The following is a 23895-nucleotide window of genomic DNA, read 5'->3' on the forward strand; positions in this document are numbered from 1 at the left end:
AGATTGCCAGTTCATGGCACTATGAGGGGGGGGGGGTTAGAACAACACACACAGGAACTCTGTAGATCAGGCAGCATTTATGAAATGAATAAACAGTTCGGGCTGGGACCCTTCTTGAGGATTGGAAAGGAAGGGGGAAGATGCCAGGATAAAAAGGTGGGTGGAGGGGAAGGAAGATAGCTGGAAGGTGGTGGGTGGGAAAGGTCAAGGGCTGGGGAGGAAGGAACCTGATAGGCAAGTAGAGCAGACCATAGGAGAAAGGGAAGGAGGGGATCCAGGGGAGGTGATAGGCAGGTGAGAAGTGGGAAGACGCCAGAGTAGGGAATAGATGGAGGGGAGTGGGAGGGATTTTTTTTAACCAGAAGGAGAAATCGATATTCATGCTAGAATATCGATTCTGTGGGACAAAGGTTGGTAGGTGATAGGTGGGACCAGAAGATGTGGGGAATGATGGGTGGATGGAACTAGGCTGGGTGAGGGAATGGGAGGGATGAACAAAGGAAGGAAAAAAACAGGTGGATAAGCAGATGAAAAATTCGATATACATACCATTGGGTTGTAAGTTACCTGAGTGGACTATGGGAGATTGTTTCTCCAATTTGAGTTTGGCTTCTCCATAGTAATAGAGAAGGCAGAGGACAGTAGGTAGGTGCGGGCGAGGGATGGAATATTGCAACTGGAAGCTCAAGGTGGACATTCCAGGACAGAGTGTGCATGGATTGCTGCTTCACCCAGAAGAGCTGTTTAATCCTTTGATTGGTGGTGACTGACAAGTGTTGCATTTCCTAACATTGCAGGGGAAAGTGTCAGGAGATGGAGAAGTGTAGGTGGGAGGGATGAGTGGATTAGGAAGTCCATCCTCTTGGGTAGCCTACAACCCAATGGCATGAGCACTGAATTTTCTAATTTCAGGTTACAACAGCCCCACCCCACCCACACACTCAACTCCCACCTAGTTCTCTCCTTGTTCATCCCTCCTATCCCTACCACGCCTGGTGCCAACTGTACATCAGTATGGCTCCGTCTAACACCTACCACCTACCAGCCTCAGATCCCTCCTCCTCAATTCCCGTGCATCTCTCCTTCCTCCTCATATATACTGACAATCTTTGCTGTTCCCTCTCAGCCCTGATGCAGGGTATTATGCCTTTTACCCCCACAGATGCTGCTTGACTCTCTGAGTTGTTCCGGATTTCAGCCTCATGTTTTGATATTTTAAAAAAACCCTAGAGCCAACAAGAAGCGCAGAGCGAGACAGTAAAAGTAGCGGCAAACTCTTTTCACCCTCCCCCAACTGGGCAGATCACCGATTGCAATCCGCCAATAGGGACATGCAGAAGGGAGTCAATCATGGCAGCGGAAGGACAATGCTCAGTGAATGACTTCATGTCCTAACTTGTAAACTGGTCAGTTTTTTAGTGCGAGATTTCAACTTCTTATTTAACTTCGAAATATCCAATTTAAGTACTAATCTATTGCAAATCGTAACTGAAACAATTACTTGGAGACGGTCTCTGAGTCGGCGAAGGACAATGAGTTTGTCTCGTGTTTGATTTTCTCTCGGAAATCCAGGGGTCTTCATTGAAAGTTTTGTGAGTACTGTAGGCAGCATTGTTGGCTTTTCTCGATGACCTTGTATTCGATTACAAAGCAAAACTTTCGTGGAAAAGAAGTGGGAACAGTTTGCGACCGCGTTGGCAAATTCTGAATGGCTAAATAAACTAGCCCGCGCCTGCGAGAAAAGGTTGTTGGTTGATTTTCATAATGGTGTCTGTGTGCTAGTGTGAGAAACAATGCTTTCAATATGCAGGTATATTTATAGAAGCCTTTGTGATGCACATGTGTGCATTTGTTTTAGCGGGGTCTTCAGTGGAGATTTTGGCCCTTTTTGGAGGCTGATGAAATGATTACTTAATGCTGCCACGTTTAGCGTTTATTTAACCTACATCGAAGATCTCATAGTTTTCAAAACCAAGTAGATATTTACACTTTCAGTCCAATTGGCAAGAGGCGAAGTGAATGTTCTTTCTCTACACCTCCTAAACAATTAAAACTTAATTTAACTGTTTAAACCTTTGTGATTAATGTTGGGTGTGGGAGGAACACGAGGCCTTTCTCTCGGGGTCTAAACATTCACCGTGTAATGATTCAGAAATCGGTCATTCCGGTTATGAAGCTTAGGGATTTTAGTTTAAGAATCATCCGCTAGGAATTGAAGTGACATTGTTCTGCGTCTCAGAAGCGGACCATTTAGCCCGTCTGCTCTATACTATTGTTTCTACTGCAAAATAGCTTTCCTATCCCTCATCTTTCCTACCATTGCCACATTCCCATACTTCCACTCCCCTTTTTGCATTTATCTAGACTCCCCATACGGCACAGGAGCAGAATTAGGCCATTCGGTCCATCGAGCTTGCTCCGCCGTTTGACTGACTGATCCCTCTCAACCCCATTCTCCTGTCTTGCATCTCTGCTGCTTACCTCAACTACTTTCTGTGGGACCGAGTTCCACATTCTTGTATTGCAAACAAAGGCAAATGAATACAATTAAAGCTACTGGTTTTTGTCCCATTGGTACTGATGTGGGATGCAAGTAATCTGGTTTCTTGAGTTAATGTTTTTCATTGATAATTGCTCTTTGAGTCTGTCGCAATCTCAAATATCAGCAATGCTTTGGAAGGCTATGGTGGTGCATGTTATATACCTCAAAGGTTGTTGCTGGTTTACTTCACTGTAGAGCTCTAGAATAATTGGCAGAAGGAGGGGGGAGCAGGAAGGCAGGCCAGAGAGACTGGTCTTGGTATAAGGTTCAGGTTGGTGAGTAACCAGTGGAATGGAGAGTGGCTGGTGGGTCTGGATTGGAGGATTAATGAGAGAATTGAATTGACTTTATTCCTTATATCTTCACATTACGTCTTTGTCTAAATGTGCAATATATAGTATAGTATGTACAACAGGTCAGTCAACATAGAAATATAGTTGTATCAGTGTGAATTTATAAGTCTGATGTCCTGGTGGAAGAAGCTGTCCTGGAGCCTGTTGGTCCTGGTTTTTATGCTGCGGTACCATTTCCCAGATGGTAGCAGATGGAACAGTTTGTGGTTGGGGTGACTCGGGTCCCCAAATGATCCTTCGGTCCCTTTTTATGCACCTGTCTTTGTAAATGTCCTGAATAGTGGGAAGTTCACATCTACAGATGCGCTGGGCTGTCCATACCACTCTCTGCAGAGTCCTGCAATTGAGGGAAGTACAGTTTCCATACCAGGCAGTGATGCAGCCATTTAGGATGCTCTCAATTGTGCCCCTGTAGAAAGTTCTTAGGATTTGGGGGCCCATACCAAACTTCCTCAACCGTCTGAGGTGAAAGAGGTGCTGCTGTGCTTTTTTCACCACACAGCTGGTGAGTACAGATCACGTGAGGTCCTTGGTGATGTGGATGCCAAGAAACTTAAAGCTGTTCACCCTCTCAACCCCAGATCCATTGATGTCAATAGGGGTTAGCCCGTCTCCATTCCTCCTGTAATCCACAACCAGGGAAGGAAGTGATATAATTTCCAAGATAATGGGACTGTTTGCAGTCAATTGGCTGGAGGTGAATGTTGGATCAGAACTAATTGGGGCCATGTGAAAGCAGCAGAAGGGTAAATGTGTCACTGAATGGAGACTGTTGTGAAAGAAGCAGGAGTTAGCTTTTCTCAGGGGTCATTTGTCAGTGGGGAAGGGATTTTATAAAATGTGGAGCAAAATGGTTTAGAGCAGGGGTTTCCAAACTTTTTTATTCCAAGGACCTCTACTATTAACGGAGGGGTCCGTGGACCCCAGGTTGGGAACCCCTGGTTTAGAGCATGTCAGTTTTGGAAACTTGGAGTTGTGGAAAATAAGACTGAAGGTGATGAAGAGAGTGAGGAGCTGTGATTTTTAGGTGGATGTTAAAATCACCAAAACATCAGTGTCACTGCAAATAAGACAGAGGAGCAGATTGAAGCTATTTGGCCCATCAGGTCTGCTCCACCATTCCATCGTAGCTGATTTATTATCCCTCTCAATCCCATTCTCCCTCCTTCTGCTCATAACCTTTGACACCCTCACTAATCAAGAACCTAGCAATCTCTGCTTTAAATATACTCAATGAATTGACCTCCACAGCTGTCTGTGGTAATGAATTCCACAGATTCACCACCCTCTGGCTAAAGAAATTCCTCCTCACCTCCATGCTAAAGGGACGTCCTTCTATTGAGGCTGTGCTCTGGTCCTAGACTTCCCCCATATAGGAAACATCCTCTCCACATCCACTCTACCTTGGCTTTTCACTATTCAATAAGTTTCAATGAGATTCCCCCCCCACCCCCCCCATTCTTCTAAACTCCAGTGAGTACAGGCCCAGAGCCTCCAAAAGCTCCTCATATGTTGAAGATTCAAGATTGTTTAATGTCATTTCCAGTACACTAGTGCAAAGGAGAAATAAATGATTGTTACTCTGGATCCAATGCAGAACCAAAAACAAAAACACTGGGCATCTGTACATAAGGTGATTCTGGCTGGAAATGATAAAGTAATGATGGTGAGGTAGTGGGTGGAGGTGTTGATCAGCCTTGTTGCTTGGGAAAAGTAACTGTTTTTGAGTCTGGTGGTCCTGGCGTGGATGCTACGCAGCCTCCTGGTGGGAGCAGGATCCTTTCTGGTATTGCTGGTCTTTTTCTGGCACACTTCTGTATGCATGTCCTTGATGGCAGGTAGGCAGGTGTCAGCGATGATGCGTTAGACTGTTTTGACTACCCATCGTAAAGTCTGCTGCAGTGCAGTTTTTGTATCATGTAGTGATGCAGCATGTTAGGAAGCTGTATAATCCTGCTCTCTTCAGCCTTCCCAGAAAGTAGAGGCATTGGTGAACTTTCCTCATTGTGTATAGTGTGTTCTGGGACCATGAGAGGTTGTGCAACATGTGCACTCCCAGGAGTTTGAAACTGCTCCCAGTTTCCACTGCTGTTTTGCCGACGTAAAGAAGGGTGTGAGTGGTGCAAGTTCTCCTGAAGTAACCCTTTCATTCCTGGGATGATTCTTGTGAACCTCCTCTGGATCTGCAATGCCAGCAGGTCCTTTCTTAGGTAAGGAGCAAAACTGCTTACAATACTCCAATTGCAGTCTGACCAGTGCCTCATAAAGCCTTAGCATTACATCCTTGCTTTTAAATTCTAGTCCCCTCAAAATGAATGCTAACACTGCATTTGCCTTCCTCAACACTGACTCAGCCTGCAAGTTGGCCTTTAGGGAATCCTGCACAAGGATTCCCGAGTCCCTCTGAACCTCCCATTTCTGAATTTGCTCCCTGTTTAGAAACTAGTCTACACCTTTATTCCTTCTATCAAAGTGATAGCCATACACTTCTGTACACTGTATTCCATCTGCCACTTTTCCTAATCTGTCCAAGTCCTTCTGCAGACTCCCTGCTTCCTCAACCTTACCTGCCCCTCTACCTAGCTTTGTATCATCTGCAAACTTGGCCAACAAGCCATCAATTCCATCATTTCAGTCATTGACGTATAACATGAAAAGTGATTCCCAACACTGACCCCTGTGAGCACCACCAGTCACTGGCAGCCAAACAGAAAAGGATCCCTTTATTCCCACATTTTTCCTCCTGCCAGTCAGCCAATCTTCAAAACATGCTGGTATCTTTCCTGTAATATCATGGGCTCTTATCTTGTTTAGCAGCCTCATGTGTGACACCTTGTCAAAGGCCTTCTGAAAATCCAAATATACAATATCCACTGACTCTCCATTGTTTATCCTGCTTGTTATTTCCTCAAAGAATTCCAACAGATCTGTCAGGCAAGATTTCCTGTTAAAAGAAACCATGCTGACTTTGGCCTATTTTATCACGTGCCTCCAAGTACCCAGAAACCTCATCCTTAATAAATGAATAGTTGTTCCTCACTCTGACTCATAAGGCCATTGCCTCAACCTCTAATACTGCCTATTCTGTCTCTTGTTGCTGAAACCTTCTTTCATGCCTTTGTCATTCTTGGACTTAACTAGTCCAACTAACCTCCCTGTGCTAAACATGAGGTCAACTCAAACAATCATTGGTTAAAAATCTAACAGTACTGAAATTGGCACCCTGTTTCCAAATAGTGGAGGGAGGTATGAGAGAGAGAGAGAGATATGACATGGAGAATTGTTTTTATTTCATTGCACCCTGATGTATATGACGATAATCTAATTGGAATTTTTAATCATTATTCTGCTCTTGCTCAATAGTTTTCCCCGTTTTCTTAAGCTATATTCACCAATGCGTTACAGTACGCAAGGAACCATTGTAAAAAGCTTCCCAGCATTTTCGTGAAAGGTAGATTCAAATATTGATTGAAATTCCTTTGACTTCTAACAAATTGCTTCAAACTGACTGAAGTGAACAAGTGATATAAAATAGCTGACCTGATAACAAAAACTAACTGCTTAACAATGGGATAATGAGCAATCAACAACAGCTGTGAACCCACAAGTAAGCAGTGAGATCTAGTCATCAGATACACACCAGGGAAGACATAACACTCCTCAGCTGGTATCTGTAAAAGATACCACCAACTGTACTCATAGCTTTTATGAAAAAAACATTAAACATATTAGAGTCAATGCTCCTGATCAGTCGAATAGCACAGTCAAATACTAAAGAATATTAAGACCATCAACCAGATTCAAAATACAGGAGTAAAATTCTGTCCTTCAAGCAGGATCACGAACCCAAACTTTAAAATAAGTCAATTAGATTGTATCAAATATACAACAGAGTCCAAAAGAAATCTAGAATCTGTACAAACTCAAAATATTGACTTAGGTTTTACAGATTTGTAACCAGAGTTCACATTTCAATCATTTTCTGACAGTCTTATTTTTCCATTCATGCTATTTTTTTCCCTAAGTAACCTCAGGACATTTCTTGAGCATGTGTGTAGGTGAAGGAAAGTGGCTGCTTGCTTGCATATGGTTGTTAGGGAGGCGTTGTTGGGGGCTAAGGAAGGGTAACGGTGCCACCCAGCTGTTTTGAGTTGTCTTGATGGAACCTGCTACCCATCACCCTTAGGAAAGTCACGTCATCCAGTGAAGGAGCTAGTTTGTAGACATCCATGTATGGACAAAGACAGATTCACCCATGCTTAATGTGTTGCTTGTCAAACCTCTTTGTTGCGAGGTCAAGGCAGGAGAGACGGGAAGCTGGCAGGACTGGCCAAAGCTCTCCTTGATGTGGATGCTGCTAAGGCAGGAGGTTATGAGACTGGGGTGTTCATTTTCTCGAATGCTAGTTCTAAAGACGTCCTTGGGTGAATGTTTGTGTGCACTCCCTTGGCATTCTCCTACTATGAGCCAACCCAGTGCTGACCTCTGTGCAAAGGGAGAATTTTGGGGGCTCAGTACCTTACGTACGTCTATGATGTCTCCTAGCAGGAGTAGGATCTCGGCTTCTAGCTGGATAGGGACTTGAAGGTGGTGAGTTGCTGCTTCCGGAATGGGGATTTTCTTCCTGTTGTCCAGAAGTTTGTCACACTCAGTGAGCATGGGGAGAGCTAAATGAGTCTTTTCATCGACAGATTCGACAGCAAAGCCTTTTGCTCTTCGCCCAGCTGTTTCTGTGACACACCTACACATGTCTTAAGTGAGGCATCCACCATCGGTTATGTTGAAGGCTTTGAAGAAAGATGATTTGGCTAGAGATCTGATCATTTAAGACAACGTATGTCCTCATCCTATTCTCACAGTGGCCTTCTGGCTAAAGACAGATCCTTGAGCATGACGTACTAATGGAGTTGTCTCCACAGACCTCAGTATAGGAAAAGGTGGCAACTAGAGAGGAATGGGGATACATCTCCCTCCCTGCCATGCTGTAAGGAGGTACTTGTGTTGTTCTCCACAGACCAGGGAGGTGGCCAACATGAAGAGTTGCAATGTGTTTGTTGGTGTTGCATTCAAAGCATTACAGTCTCTCGCCCGGTGGCTGGTTGAAGAACAGCAGTGGAAACATATGGAGTGCTCTTTGAGGAAGGCCCTTCGCTCCTAGAGATTTGTCCCTGAAGCCTCTGCACCGGATTGAGTGTGGCTTCTGATGTAGAGGGCACTGTTTGTTAGTATCTTCCTTTTGGACAGCGTTGGCCACCTCAGTTTTGTGCACCATGACAGGACCTCTAACAGGTTTCTCTGATTTAAGTGGTGCTGAGCTGGAGGTGGTCATGATAAAGTTGGGGTTGTTCCTCATTTTGGCTTCATCTTGGATGAAACTAAAAAAGAAGGAAAGTGGTGGGAAGCTGACTCCATTTTCCAGTTTGTACCTGGTTCCTTGTGACATCCATTTCTACCGTAGACTAAAGCGGAGCTTCTACAAGATGGGATGAATTCCTCATGCAGTGTCTAGGTATGTAGCCTTCAAGTTTTGACTGCCTCCAACTCCAGTAGCAGGTCTCCTAGCTCTTGCAGACATTGGGGCTCCCTGCTAGATATTTTAGGGAAGGACTTGAGTTTGTTGAAGAGAATGGTCTCCATTGCCTCTGTGGATCAGTAGCATTCTTCCAACCTTTGCCAGACTAAACTGAGAGCAGCACTGGGGTGTTTGATGTGGACTGACACTTAATCTGCTTGCATGCTCAGCAGACTTGGGTCCAAACCACTTTACCAACAGGTCAAGTTCTTCACTCAGCTTGAGCTTGAGGTCTTCAGTGGCATTGGAGAAAATGGACTTAGAATCCCAGTAGTTTTCTGGCTTATCGTCAAATTTGGCGAGTCTGGCCGTCAGCTGGTCACAATGGGCTAGGGATCTTGCAAGATCTGACACAGCGTGATTAGGTTGGGTTCATTGGGGCTGCAGTGCAGCCTTGAGCATGTGAGGGAGGTGGTCTTTGTTCTGTCCCATTTGGGTAAAAGGTGTTGAGTTGCGGGGTGTTATTCCGTGGAAGAAGAGCCCCCTTTTAGTCTTGATTGGCTGGCCTGAGTCTTCAGTGTCTGTTGGTAGGTGGATATAATCATAAGCAGACTGGTCCCTAACATACTTCTTGGTCCCCTCTGCTGAATGACATGGTGAGTGTGACATCATCATTGTCAGCTAGCTGCTCCATGCCCCCCTCAAAGACTTTGGTCTCGGCTAAAGCCGCATCTTTTTCATGCTGAAGGGCCTCAAATGAAACTTCCAGGAGGGTCTCCTCTACTTGTAATTCAGCCTGTTTTACTTTAACATCAATTTCTCCTTTTGCAAATGACACTTTGACTAGTGCTGCCTCGGCCCTTGCACGGGCTTCTAGTGCTGCCATGCTTGCTGCAAATCTGCTAGACTATCTAGTGGAATCACCATTGAGAGTGTCCTTTTAATATTCTGCCCTCCCTCAAGAGTTTTCCCCATTTTCTCAAGCTAGACAGATAGATAACTCCAGTCCCAGTGTAGCTGTAGTTGAAGGCAGGTTTATTATTCACCAATGTGTTACCGTACGCAAGGAGCCAGTGTAAAAAGACAGTATTCTTGGTGTTCTAACGAAAGGTAGTTTCAAATATTGATTGAAATTCCTTCAACTTCGAACAAAGTGCTTCAAACTGACTGAAATGAACAAGTGATATAAAATGGCCGACCTGATAACAAAAGCTAACTGCTTAACAATGAAATAATGAGCAATCAACAACAGGTGTGAACCCACAAGTAACCGGTGAGATCTCATCATTAGATACGCACCAGGGAAGACATAGCAATCATCGTGTGAGAAAGGATAATGTAAGGTATGTGGGGTGAGAGAATAAATGGTGTCTTCTGGGTAATGAATGAGCCTGTACCTGACTACAGCTCTGACTTTTGTGATAACTTTGTACACGATGCAACAAGAATGAGTTTGTGAGGCAAGAGTTGATGGTGCCTCAGAGTGTAATTTTGGCACAAAAGCCAAAATGCCCACAGGCTTCATTTCCTGATTGTGGGTGAGCTTGGCATCCATGATACATGACAAGTAGTTAGCATTTGGAAATTCTCTGTTAGTGAAGTTGCATCAATTTCAAGGAATCTGGGACACATTCAAAAGTAAAAAAAAGTTGTCCTGCCCAGTGCAAAGCCTGCCTTCCTGTACTGTGGTGCGGGTGGATATTGAGGTTATGTGTTTTTGTTCACAGATTTCTTTGAAACTGATAAATGCTTCTATTGTAATTGATTTGGTTCCTGCTCATTTAAACCTCAAATTCTCTCTCCTTCCCACTGTGCTTACTTTCAACAGCATTTGAAATGCAAAGCTCAGCTGTTCTGTTCTGTGGATTAATCCCATCGAGTACTTTCGAGGGGATCGAGGACAGTGTTGTTAGTGAGTGTGGTTAATTTTTTTTCTTTGGTCTCTTTTTGAGAAGCAGCTCAGAAGAGTTGGAATCTCTCCAGAACTCTGGACACTGCCAGGTCCAAGCTGTTGCCAGATCAGCAGTTCAAGGCGTAGCAGGAGTTAAGTAAACCAGACCTTAAAGGGGTAGCTGGGTAGTAGGCATGAACCTCTGTCAAAATAAAAGGCAAACCTGGAAACGCTCAGCACTGCGGACCGCATTTGAAAGAGAGAAGTGAGTAATGTTTTTCATCAGAACTGCCTCCTCCACTTCCCCCTCCCTGCCTCTTCCCTCCTGCATCTTGCCCCTTCCCCCTCCTATGCCTTCTGCTCCCTGTCTGTGCATCCCCTCTTTCCCCCTGCCTGTGCCTTGTCCACACACTCCTGTCTTTTCTGGTAGCAGTGCTGTTTTATTTTCTCGCACGTGCTCACTGGAGTGCAGACAGGGTGTAGCCATCACATCCTGAAAACAGAACGTCCCTCTGCTCCGCTTCCTCTGACAGCATGGAGCTGCCTTGGCACTCGCTCTCCGGTGTGGAATTCCACTTGTTCTGGGTGATTGCCGTGGGCTCTCCAGCATGATTGAACCCACGTTCTGCAGACCTGTGCGTGTGATCCCCTCCAAGCTACCAGATGTCGGAGCTTTAACCGGTGCCGTGTTCCCCCTCCTTCCCTGGTTGTAAGTGTTTTGTGTGTTTAATGTGGCAGTGACAGCTGGTGTGTGCCTGCCTGTCTGCTCCTAGCACTTGGACTCTCAGCAAGGTACATGCAAGCTCTTAAACTGAGCTGATCTTGAGGACTAACCTATATGGGCCTGCAGTGGCATTGCAAGTGATTGAAAGCCCGGAGAAATCATTGCATTTGAACAGTGCTGTTTATTCTTCACTTGAGCCTGTTTCCCCCAACTATCACTGCATCATCTTCTTCCTCTCTCCTTCATGCATTTATGTAGTTTCCCCTGAAATGCGTCCCCGCTGTTCATCTCAAATACTCCCTGTGTAAACGTGTCCTACGCTCCTCCACTCTGAATTCCTGATATTTCTTAGTCTTGTACTGCTGACCCAAATTCTCCAGCTCCCCTGAGCCCATTGAAAGTCTTCATGAGTTTAAGGGTTCTGAGGGCAGCAGCTTCTACATTCATAGACTCTTACTGGAAGTATTATTAGACAAAATACAACACCCACTGATGCCAGAAGATATTAGGGAGTTGACCAGCTGCCTGTTCAAAGGGAGCAGTTTGAAGGGAAGTGACTTAAAGGAGCATTGTGAGAGCTGGGATGTTTCAGAAGGAAATTCCAGAGCTTGGGGCCCAGTTGCTGATGGAAGTTGGGACCAGAGTTGGAGGAAGGCAGAAATCCTTGGATCTGGGTGAGGTTACAGAGACTGGGTAGAGGGATAGGGGCAGAGGTAAGTTTAAGGCAAAGGGGGGATTTGAATAGAAGGATGAGAAATTTGTAGTTGACCAGTTTCCTTCAGGAGAAGGAATTTATTTGCCAAGTTTGATAAAAGTTCTTTGAGGATGGATTTTTTAAAAAAAAAGTGGATGTGTGTTTACATTTCCAGAAGCCACTTGATAAGGTGTCACATGAAAAAGTTACTACACAAGAGATATGGTGTTGGACCAGTATGTTGGCAAATTTGGGGATTAGCTAATTAACAGAAAACAGGATGAATGAGATGTTTTAAAATTGCCTTTCGGTAACAATCAAGGTGCCGCATAGATCATTGCTGCGGCCTCAACTATTCTGTATTAACTTAGTGGCCACTTTATTAAGTACAGGGATGGAACCCAGCATGGCCACTTTCTGCTGTAGCCCATCCACTCCAAGGTTTGAAGTGTAGAGCATTCAGAGACCGCTGTTGTAACACATGGTTATTTGAGCTACTGTCCCTTTCCTGTCAGCTTCAACCACTCTGGCCATTCTCCTGGGCTCTCTCATTAACAAGGCACTTTCACCCACAGAACTGCCCCTCACTGGATGCTTTCTGTTTCTCGCACCATTCTCTGTAAACTCTAGAGACTGCTGGCCTATTTTTCCTGGATGTTCACACACTTAATCCACTGCATCTGGCACCAACAATCGGTCAAAGTCACTTAGATCACATTTCTTCCCCATTCTGATGTTTGGTCTGAACAACAACTGAACCTCTTCTGTCTTAATGGCAGTTGGCAGTCCAACTTAAAGGTGCATTACTACCAACTGGATTGTGCTGTCCTTGTATCTTCCAAACATAAAACTGAATCCAGTGTCACTAAATGCTTCAAGAACTTCTCGCACTTTAAAGTAGTGCTGAACAGAGGGCGTCCTGTAATTCCTCGCCAGCCCGAGAACAGCAGCAATGATTGGAGTACTCCCTCCCCCTCTCTCGCCTACAGAACTCCCAGACCACTCCCAGTTCCAATGTAAAGCCTACAGTCACAGTGCACGAGTGTTGCTCTCTAAAGTAGCACCTGGACTCCAAACTCTTATCATGATTAAGAAAATTGGGGGATTCATAGGGACAACAATATTCCAGCACTGATTGACTATCACTGAGTTACTGACTAGGCCATTTGCTGCACTTAATCAAGATAATCCAAGTGAAGAGGCTAAACAATGTCAGGAAAAAGCTCCAAGTGAATATACCCTGATGTGTTGGAAGCCAGCTGTAGTCAAAAACCCTTCTCTGCCACTTTAAACAAGAAGACATCACTGTCTACTTGGTGTCCATTTCAAACCAGCCAGCAGGGTCATTTTCAGTTACTGCATCTCTCCCTTCAACTAAACCTCTTGGCCATATCTGCATGTTTTATGCATTGAGTTGCTGCCCTGTGATTGGCTGATTAGATATTTGCATTAATGATCTGGTATACCAATTAGAGTGGACACTGAGTGTATATTAATGAGTTGAATCAGGGTCTAATTGTTCTCTTGCCCCATTTACTGCTGCTACCCACCTATATTTGCATCAAGTTTGAGGTGAGCTTGCAAGGGGATATACAATAGATAGGTTAAGAAAGGATTTGGGAAGTGGAATATACACATAGGGAAATATGAAGTTACTTGCTTTAGAAGGGAAAATTGAAAAAGTGAAGTGTAGTTTGCATGGAGTGAGGCTACACAATGTTGTGACACTGTGCGTGTGAAACACTAAGTTGGAAAGACTAATAGAATATTGGTTTTTACTGCAAGGACTGTAAGTGTAAAAATGGATCTTGTCTTGACACGTTGACTGTTTATTCCTTTTCACAGATGCTGACTGACTTGCTGAGTTCCTCCAGCAGTTTGTATATATAAAAGTGGAGGAGTTTTGATGTTACTTTACAGGGTGCTAATGAGAATACACCCAGCTGCAGTTGTAGTCTCTGATTAAAGAATTGTGTGTTTGCGTGGAGAAGGTTCACTAGGTTGATTTTCTGGCAAGAAGGAAGATCGTATAGGCTGAGCTGATGGTTATTGGAGTTGAGGCAAAAGAGAGGTAATCTCATTTGAGTTGGGGGGTGGGGTTTGACAGTGTGGATGCTCAATGGAGAATCTAGAACTGGGAGTGGGATGTAAATACAGAGTAGGCAGTTGTCCATTTAAGATGAAGGTGAGGAGGAATTTATTTTCCAAGGGTGATGACTCCTTAGAGTTCTATGCGGAGGTGTAGTGATTGAATCCATTCTGACAGACACTTGGACAACTTGGGAGTTGAGGGGTATGAGGGCAGAGCAACGGTAGTGATCAATGGGACTTAATTGAGCTGGAGGTCTGTAATTAGTGGAGTTCTGCAGGGATCTGTGCTGGGACCCCTGCTGTTTGTGATGTATATAAATGACCGGGATGAAAATGTAGATGGGTAGGTTAGTAAATTTGCAGATGATACCAAGATTGGTGGAATTGTGGATGGTGTAGAAGACTGGCAAAGAATACAGCGTGATATAGATCAGTTTGCAGATATGGGCAGAGAAATGGCAGATGGAGTTTAACCCAGATAAATGTGAGGTGTTTCATTTGGAGTCCAAGTTCATAGCCCCTTGAAAGTGGCTACTCAGCTGGGCCAAAAGGCCTGTTCCTGTTCTGTCTCCCATCCGTGCACTGAGTTAGTATGAAACTGTCTCACAAGGAGGGTAACGGCTGATCTGTTGCTTACTGGGACTCTGGAGGATGAAGGTTGTACTTTTTGAAATACAGTGGGGTCTTAACTTCCTGGTTTTGCTTAACGTTTGCTTAGCACTAGCTCAGAATACATGTTCAGCCATTTTGGAGGAATGTATGCTTTGGGTGACACAGCTGGGAGTGACCAATCCCAATTTCCAGCATTGTGTGGAATTTGCACACACTCCCTGTGACTTTTTTTTCCCCCTGAGTGCTCTGGTTTCCTCCTACATCACAAAGACCAGATGTATGTTAATTAGCTACTGTAAATTGCTCCTAGTGTAAGTGTGGGCAGCAGGAGAATTTGGTGGAGTTGATGATTTGGGAGGGAGAATGGGTGGAGAAGAATGAGGCCGATGGGATTGCTCAAAGCTGGCATCAGCTTGACGGGCCCAGTGGCTAACTCCAGTGTTCTGTGGAAAAATATGAGAAATAAGGCAGTTATACAGTCAGAAGAGCTTCTGAAAATATTCACCAGTTTTTGAGGGAAGGGGTGGAAGTAAAAGAAGAGAATTACATGGATTGCCAGGGTCTCATTGCCTGAGGCAGTGTGCTGTGGATAGCAGCAGACAGAACTGTTGCTATGGTAATAGCATCGGCAAACAACCTGTAAACCCATTTTCCCCAAAACAAACCCCTAATATGTAGTGTATTTAGTCTACTTATGAGATGTAGTCATTCCTGTATTCTGGATTCTATTCTGAATTGCATTCTTCCCGTTTGAGGCTGTTTTAGGGAAAAATGTGTCTGGAGTCACATAGTTCAGCATTTCATTTTCTTTATTTTTTCTTACTAAAACTGGTGAACTCCCAATGCTTTTTTTGTGACACAAATTTTCCAACACAACATTTATACAGCAACACACTGCATTTTGCTGTCTGAATATTCTAGCATTTGAAATGTGGAAATTTTTCTAAGACTGCTGACTTATCAGTTGTTCGTTAAAGAGAGATTTGTTTGTCATATGGCTTGTTTGCAAATTATTACAGAAGTCAAAAGTTGCTGTATTTGCCTAAAGTTTTTTTTATGACAGAAAACACATTTTTGATGAAGAACCACTCAAGAATGGCCTTGAGCTGAAGCAGAAGTACTGTAAAAAAATTGAGGTCTGACAAACAGGCCAGATGTGGCAGATGTCCTTCCCCGAAGCACATGTGCTTGGGTTTTATACAAGGCTAGAAGCAGGAGTAGGCCACATGGCCCCTTGTGCCTGTTCTACCATTCAATGGGATTGCTGTGAATCTTTCTCAGTAACCTTTTGTGCTTGCTTTTAGTGATGCTAACTTTTTAATTTCAGGTCACTTGACTTTAAATTACTCGGTTGCTAGGGCATCAGTTGAGCTACATTCCAGGCCATTGAATGATATTCTAGTCTTTGTCCTGAAGAACTGTTTATCTCTCCACAGATGCTGCCTGACCTGTTGATTGTTTCCAGTATTTTCAGTTTTTATTTAAAACCTCAAGCAGATGTAGTTTTTTAAAAAATTTGATCAATAATTTGACCACTGCTACTTCGTATTACGAGAAGGAAAGCTTTGCAGATGGGGAATGAGACTATTTTGTATTTGAGTGTTCTGACCAATCTCGTGTGATCGTCTAGTACAAAATTTGAGTGTAAGCACCGTTCCTGAGCTTCCATCTTGCACTGCCAGTAATGCCCTCCTGCTGACCTTGCTCCCGCTCACCTTTAAAATGGGTAGCTGTAAGATCTTTTACATTTGCCTTAGATGGCAGAGGGAGACAACAGCTAAATGTGCCGTGAATGCTACTCGTCTTGCAGCCTGGCACTCCCTTGGTGCCGACCCTTCTGTGGTATACACTGCTCCCTTGGTGGTTATTTGAAGCCTCAGCCGAGATTTCTCTGGTGGACTCGTCAGAATGTGAATTTGGGAGCTTCTGAGGGAGGTGATAGCGCAGGCCCCCGAGCCTCTGAACTGCAGGAGGGAGAGCTGGCCGACACTTGGGCATTAAGAACGAGAAAATATGCTAGGAAATCTGGCCTTCCTTTGTACAACTTGGCCATTGCATTTGCTGAGAGAATTGACTGAGAGCTGTTAACATCCTTTACAATGTGAAGCATGTTGGGACATGGAGGACGGGAGAAGTGCCAATGGAAAATTTTTATTTTCTTTGTTGCTTTCTTTCTCTGTGCCCCTCCCTTCCTTTGACTCTTTCCAGAGATGGGATTTTTTTTGTTTCTGTTCATTGTTTTCTACATTACAGTAGAGGCTATGCTGCAGAAATGGGTTTGAAGCTCCCAGGGGATAGGTGCTGGGCAAACATAGTTAGCACTATAGCACAGATACAGGCCATTTGCCCCATCTAGTCTGTGCCAAAATGTTATTCTGCCTAGTCCCATTGACCTGCACCTGGACTACAGCCCTCCATAACCTTCCCATCCATGTACTTATCCAAATTTCTCTCTAATGTTGAAATCAAACCTACATCCTCCAATTCCACTGGTAGCTCATTCTACATCACCACCCTCTGAGTGACGAGGTTCCCCGTAAACATTTCACCTTCAAATTCTGAACCTGTGACCTCTCGTTCCAGCCTCACCCAACCTCAGTAGAAAAAGCATTTCCCCTATCTATACCCCTGATAATTTTGTATACCTCTTATCAAATCTCCCCTCATTCTCCTATGCTGTCGTCCTAACCTATTCAACCTTTTCCTTTGACTCTTCCAATTCCTGGCAACATCTTTGTAAATTTTCTCTGTACTCTTCCAATCTTATTTACATCTCAAATTAGGCCTCACCAACATCTTGAACATAACATCCCATCTCCTGTACTCAATATACTTGTGTCTTTGTTCGTTCAGCAGGGCAGTACCATGTGCTAGTACAGTCAGCCCTCCTTATCCAGAGTTCCGCATGCGCGAATTCTACCAACCGCGACTCGGGAAAACGCGGAAGTTCTCTCTCCAGCACTCATTTGCGCATTGTTCGTCTCGCGTCTCGTTCATTCGCTACTTTGGTTCTGTGAAAAAGTGGCTCCTAAAAAGCAATTACGTGGTCAAAGCAATTCCTCAAAGGCTAAGAGTAGATCTTTTGAAAAGTGGCATGTCGCATTCTGAAGTGGGCCGTAAGGTCGGTCAGAACGAATCGAGCATTCGCACGATAAAGCAGAAAGAGGCTGAAATTCATGGAAGTGTTAGTGCTAGGGATGGCTGGCTGGCTATATAAGTGCTACAGCCTCAAGAACTTAAAGATCACAGGAGAATCAGTATTGGCTGATGCCGAGGCGGTATCAGCATTCCCAGAAGAGCTACGATGGTTGCGTCTGTACCGAACATGTACAGACTTTTTTTCTTGTCATTATTCCCTAAACAATACAGTATAACAACTATTTACGTAGCATTTACATTGTATTAGTTATTATAAGTCAACGGAACAGAAACACTGCGGGCAGCGGGTTCTGTGCTGCCCTGGGTCCTAAAGTCCACCCACACGGAGGCAGGTTAAATAAGGGACTTGAGCATCCGTGTTTTTTAGTATCCACGGGGTGGGGGCGGGGGGAGAGTCTCGGAACCAATCCCTCACGGATAAGGAGGGCTGACTGTATCAGTTGCAGCTGTGTATGTGAGCATTGATACACTGTTGGTGTGACAGAGGGAGTCAGTGGGACCACCCTGGTACTGAGTTTGAAAGTTGTGTCCGTTCTCAGGATGTGGGGGTTGCTGGCATGGCCGGCATTTAACATCCATTTCTATTTGCCCTTTCAAGATTGCACCCAAGGTGGTGATGGTGGCTCCAGACAGCAGTTGTTAGAAGGGAGATTTTACTTTATATTATTCAGAGATACAGCATCGTAAGAGGCCCTTCTGGTCCATCCAGTTGTACCCATGTGATCAATTAAACCTGCAAATTTGTACATCTTGGCAGATGGAATAGTGTTTGGAAATGTATGGTAATGCATTTTGGTAAAGGGAACAATAATGTGGATTGTTACCTAAATGGGGACGGAAATTCTAACATCTGTAGCGCAGAGGGACTTGGGAGTCCTCGTGCAAGACTCCCAGAAGGTTAATTTACAGGTTGAGTCTGTGGTAAAGAAGGCAAATGCAATGTTGGCTTTCATTTCAAGAGGAATAGAGTATAAAAACAAGGAGATAATGCTGATCCTTTATAACACACTAGTCAGGCCTCACTTGGAGTATTGCCAACAGTTTTGGGCCCTTATCTCAGAAAGGATGTATTGCCATTGGAGAGAGTCCAGAGGAAGTTCACGAGGATGATTCTGGGAATGAAGGGATTAACATATGAGGAATGTTTAGCAGCTTTGTGCCTGTATTCACTGGAATTTAGAAGAATGCGGGGGGATCTCATTGAAAGGTCTAGATAAAGTGGATGTGAAGAGGATGTTTCCTATTGTGGGATGTTTCCTATTGTGGGAATGTCCATAACTAGAGGGGCAATCCTTTAAGAACAGAGGTAAGGAGGAATTTTTTTAAACCAGAACAGTGAATCTGTGGAATGCTCTGCTACAGACAGCAGTGGAGGCCAAGCCCATGGGTATATTCAAGATGGAAGTTGATAGTTTTCTGATCGGTCATGGCATCAAAGGTTACGACAAGAAGGCAGGTGTATGGTGTTGAGTGGGATCCGGGATCAGCTGTGATGGAATGGTGGAGCAGTGTTGATGGGCTGAATGGCCTAATTCTGCTCCTATGTCTTGTGATCTTTGGTATGTGGGAGGAAAGTTGAGCACCCGGAGGAAACACACGAGGCCGTGGACAGAACGTCCAAATTCCTTACAGACAATGGCAGAATTGAACTCTGGTCTCTGATGCTGTCATAGTGTTATGCTACCCCTAGCTCTGGGGTTTGTGTGCAGCAATGTTTACATGATGTATTTGTGAGTGTGACTTGGAGAGGAAAGTCAAGCTAGTGTCATGCCCTTCTGCAAGCAGCCTTGCAGAAATAAAAAGCTGCCTAGCCCACTCAGTCTGTGCCGACCATCAACTCCTCACCCACGCTCTGGGGACAACTTCCAGCAGCCGATCAATGCACTTGGCCTGCATGCTGGTGGGCCATGGGAGGGAACCGGAGCAGCTGAGGGAAGCCCACCCGGTCACATGGAGAGTGTGGGTGAAGTTTGCCCTGAGTGGGCCAGAAGTTGGAATTGAACCTGGGTCTCTGGCACTGAGAGATAGCAGCTTTATCAGCTGCACCACAGTGCTGCCTCCTTCCAAGTGTTAATGGATTTGGGAAGCGCAGTTGAAGCTGCAAGCTCTGCGGTAAAATGTGTGACCCTTGGTGTTTTGGCCCAGACATGAGTGGGTATTTTGTGCCCTTCTTCGGCGAAGGGCTGCTGGAGGTAAAGAGGAAGACCAAGAGGTGGCTGATTGCACTTTTCCTGTTGAATTCCTTCCAGGTGCCAGTCAGCAGGTTGGAGGTTGTCAGGGGCTGCGAGATGGAGCAGAGTCCCGTGACTCAGTATGAACCTGTGGCAGAGATTGGAGGAGGGGCCTATGGCACTGTCTACAAGGCCCGAGACCTGCGGAGTGGCAAGTTTGTAGCTCTGAAAAACGTGAGAGTGCACAGAGATGAAGAAGGCCTCCCCGCCTCCACCGTCAGGGAGGTGGCACTGCTGAAGCGGCTTGAGCAGTTTGACCACCCCAATATTGTCAGGTAATTCTGGGGGGGCGCGGGGAGAATGTGGGGGCGGGTTTGCTGCTCGTGTGCTAGTTTGGTGGGGGAATGTGGGGGATCCTATTGGGGAGACTGTGCTGCACTGGTTCTTTTCTCCACTTGAAATCATTTCATTTGGTTGTGCATTTTCTTTTAAGTGTTTCCTGCTCTGAGCTTGCAGCACCTTCACCATACAGGACAAAACCAGCTCAGCACCACCTTTGAGCAACCAGGGTGGGTGGTAAATGCTGTCCTTGCTAGTGGAGACATTTCACGGCTTGCATTGTCGCCTGCCAGTGACTCAGCCGGCACCACAGTCACTTGTCATTCTGTTTGTGCACTCCATGTTCCTCACCCCCTCTCTGCAACTTAATTTTGAACTTTTCCCAGTTCGTTGACCTGAAACACTACAGCAAAGGTCCTTCAGCCCATGATAATGTGCCGATCTTTTAACCTACTCTAAGGTCAACCTACCCCTTCCCCCATAGCCCTGCGTTTTTCTATCATCCATGTGCCTATCTAAGAGTCTTTTAAATGTCCCCAATGTATCTGCCTCGACCACCATCCCCTCACAGTGGATTCCATGCACCCACAACACACTGCATAAGAATCCCCTCCAACCCCCCCCATACTTTCCTCTTTATTACCTTAAAATTATGCCCTGTCGTATTTGCCATTTCATTCCTGGGGAGAACGGCTTTTGCTGTCCACTCTGTCTGTGCCTCTTACCTTGTACACCTCTAAGTCACCTGTTATCCTCCTTCACTCCAAAGAGAAAAGCCTGAGCTCACTCAACCTATCCTCATAACACATGCTTTCTTACCCAGCCAGCAACCTGGTAAATCTTTGCCAGCAGGGACATGGTGGGCCGAAGGGCATGCTTTTATATGTTGTGACTCAATGACCCTGGGTCTTGTGCAGCCATGGTGATCTGCCTGTGTGTGCATTGCTGCAGGTTGTTCGATGTGTGTGCCACCATGAGAGCTGATCGAGAAACCAAGGTCACCCTGGTGTTTGAGCATGTTGACCAGGATTTGAAAACCTACCTGGAAAAGGCCCCGGCACCTGGACTGCCACCGGAAACGATAAAGGTAATGGACAGGGTGGTTGCTGGGGTCCCTCCCATTGTTCTGCTACTGCACACTAATTCTTGAGTGGAAAGGAGGGTGATGTTCGTGATCTGCTGCTTTAGCCCACCCTCCCTCAGTAAATTCCTCTGCCATTTTTTGATTGGGGTGGGGATTCCATTGACGGTGAAACCAGCTGTTGAGGTGCCTGGATGCGTCTTTGGTGTTCAGGCTTTGGGCTGGACTTCTGCTGGAAAGGGCTGGCTTGCTATGGAGCATGGTGAAGACTATCTATCTGATGCCCTGTTGGAGCAAACTCCCTGCAATGGCACACTGTTAATGGGTCAGTGTTGAGGGAGTACCACAATATTATTCTTGTAATTTCTTGGGATGATGCTTTAATCTGGGTGTAACATGAGTGACATGGGCTCATTGGGCCAGAAGAGATTGTTACTATGCTGTACTATATCTTTCTTCAAAAAAAAAACTGTGTCTAGGTTTGGTGTAGAAGGTCCTCTGAGCTTTTCCCATTGAATTGGGTCCGATAGTCATAGAACACCACAGCACAGAAATGGGACCTTCAGCCCATCCAGTCCATGCTGAGCCATTAATCAGCCTAATCCCATTGATGTGCACCCGGACCATAGTCCTCCATGTTCCTCCCAACCATGTATCTATCCAAATTTCTTTTAAATGATGAAATCAAAGCTGTATCCAGGGCAGCTGGATGGCAGCTCGTTCCACACTCTCACCACCCTCTGAGGGGAAAATGTTCCCCTCTCATGTTCTCCTTTAATATTCCACATCTCACCATTTACCTGCGACCTCTAGTTCTAGTCTCACCCAACCTCAGTGGAAAAAGCCTGATTGCATTTACCGTATCTACACCCCTCATAATTTTGTACACCTCTGTCAAATTTCCCCTCAATCCTCTAAATTCCAGGGAATAAAGTCCTTACTTTGAGCCTGCATCTGTGCTTACCCTAGCTTGTTGTGCCAAAGCCAGACCACTCTAACGCTGTCTCACTCCTACAATGGCTGCTCCACTTGCACCTTCTTTCTTTTTATAGGCTCAAACAATGAGTCTCTCCCAGTGAGACTTGCAGTTTTCAAATGGCACCTGCCCTGCAAGATGTTGCTCTCTCACTGGCTACTTCAAACAGTAGGGATAACAAGAACAAAGGATAATAATATTTATTCTTAATTGTTGATTGTGGAATCTTGCTGTATGCAAATTGACACAGTGCAACCATATCTGCACTTCAGAATCCTTTCAGTGACTGTGGACACTTGGCTACAAAATTGTGAACCTAGACCATAGAACAATACAGCACAGTTCAGGCCCTTTGGCCCACAATGTTGTGCTGACCTAACCTATTCCAAGATTAATCTAACCTGTCTCTCCATCGCTCCAATGTAACTCTCCATTTTTCTATCATTCATCTGCCTACCTAAAAATCTCCTAAATGTGCCTAATAGATCTGCGCTTACCACCACCCCTGGCCGTGCACTTTGTGGGGTGGAGAAAACTGCCTCTGATATCACCCCCCCCCGCAATATTTTCCTCCAATCACCTTACAATTATGCCCCCTCATATTAGCCATCTCCTCCTCCCTGGGGAAAAAGGCTTTGACTGTTCACTCTATCTACGCCTCTTATCTTGTACACCTCTATGAAGTCACCACTCATCCTCCTTCACTCCAAAGCGAAACGTCATAGCTCACTCAACCTTCCTTCGTAAGAAATGCTCTCTAATCTAGGCACACCCAGGACATGCCCTCTTCTCATTACTACCATCAAGGAGGAGATACAGGAGCCTGAAGACACACTTATTGTTTTAAGATCAGCTTCTTCCCCTCTGTCATCAGATTTCTGAACAGATGATGAAAATGACCTCACTATTTTGTTCTTTACTTGCACTAATTTATTTTTTATGTATTATTATAACTTGTAGTAATTTGTATTGCACCATACTGCTGCTGTAAAACAACAAATTTTACAATGTTCATCAGTGATAATAAACCTGATTCTGAATATGAGGGGATTGAGGAGGGCTTGGTGATGGAGAGTGATGGGGATCACCATTGACTGAAGCCTCTCATAATAAAATTGTTGTGTGTGTTGTTTTGGACAGGACCTAATGAAGCAGTTGCTGAACGGCCTGGCATTCCTACATTCTCACAATGTAGTGCACCGGGATCTGAAGCCAGAGAACATCCTAGTGACCAGCCGGGGCCAAGTGAAGCTGGCGGACTTTGGCTTGGCTCGCATCTACAGGTTCCAAATGGCTCTGACTCCGGTGGTAAGCGAGAATCCACAGGCACTTGCCAAGCTTGGTTGAGGGGTTTTCTCAGGGAGAGTATAAAATTATTACAGTTTGAGCATCTCTTATCTGAAATGCCAAAAACCTCCCCAAATCTGATTTTTATTTTGAGCGCTGACATGATGTCACAAATGGAAAATTTCACAAGGCGCTGGAAAAGTTCCTAGGCAATGCACAGAGATCTGTGCACCACGGACCGTTCTTAGAAATGACCTAATACCACAAGTACAGTGCCTATAAAAAGTATTCAACCCCCTTGGAAGTTTTAATGTTTTATTGTTTTACAACATTGAATCACAGTAGATTTAATTTGGCTTTTTTTTTTTGACACTGATCAACAGAAAGAGACTCTTCCATGTCAAAGTGAAAACAGATCTCTACAAAGTGATCGATATTAATTACAAAATTGTATGAGTATTCC

At 44.9% G+C, this 23895-nt stretch overlaps 1 protein-coding gene across 6 annotated transcripts in view; it reads left to right on the forward strand.

Moving 5' to 3' along the window:
- cdk4 (cyclin dependent kinase 4) overlaps nucleotides 1–23895 on the forward strand; it is a 50884-nt gene that overhangs the window by 18711 nt on the left and 8278 nt on the right. For 4 of the 6 annotated variants that reach the window (XM_063037075.1, XM_063037077.1, XM_063037080.1 and 1 more), the window contains 3 exons: nucleotides 19828–20084; nucleotides 21040–21175; nucleotides 23286–23453. In XM_063037075.1, the coding sequence (XP_062893145.1) occupies nucleotides 19828–20084; nucleotides 21040–21175; nucleotides 23286–23453 (561 nt within the window). The other 2 variants (XM_063037079.1, XM_063037078.1) reach the window with 2 other exon arrangements.

Source organism: Mobula hypostoma, chromosome X1 (assembly GCF_963921235.1).
Source record: "Mobula hypostoma chromosome X1, sMobHyp1.1, whole genome shotgun sequence".
Classification (NCBI taxonomy): Eukaryota; Metazoa; Chordata; class Chondrichthyes; order Myliobatiformes; family Myliobatidae; genus Mobula; species Mobula hypostoma.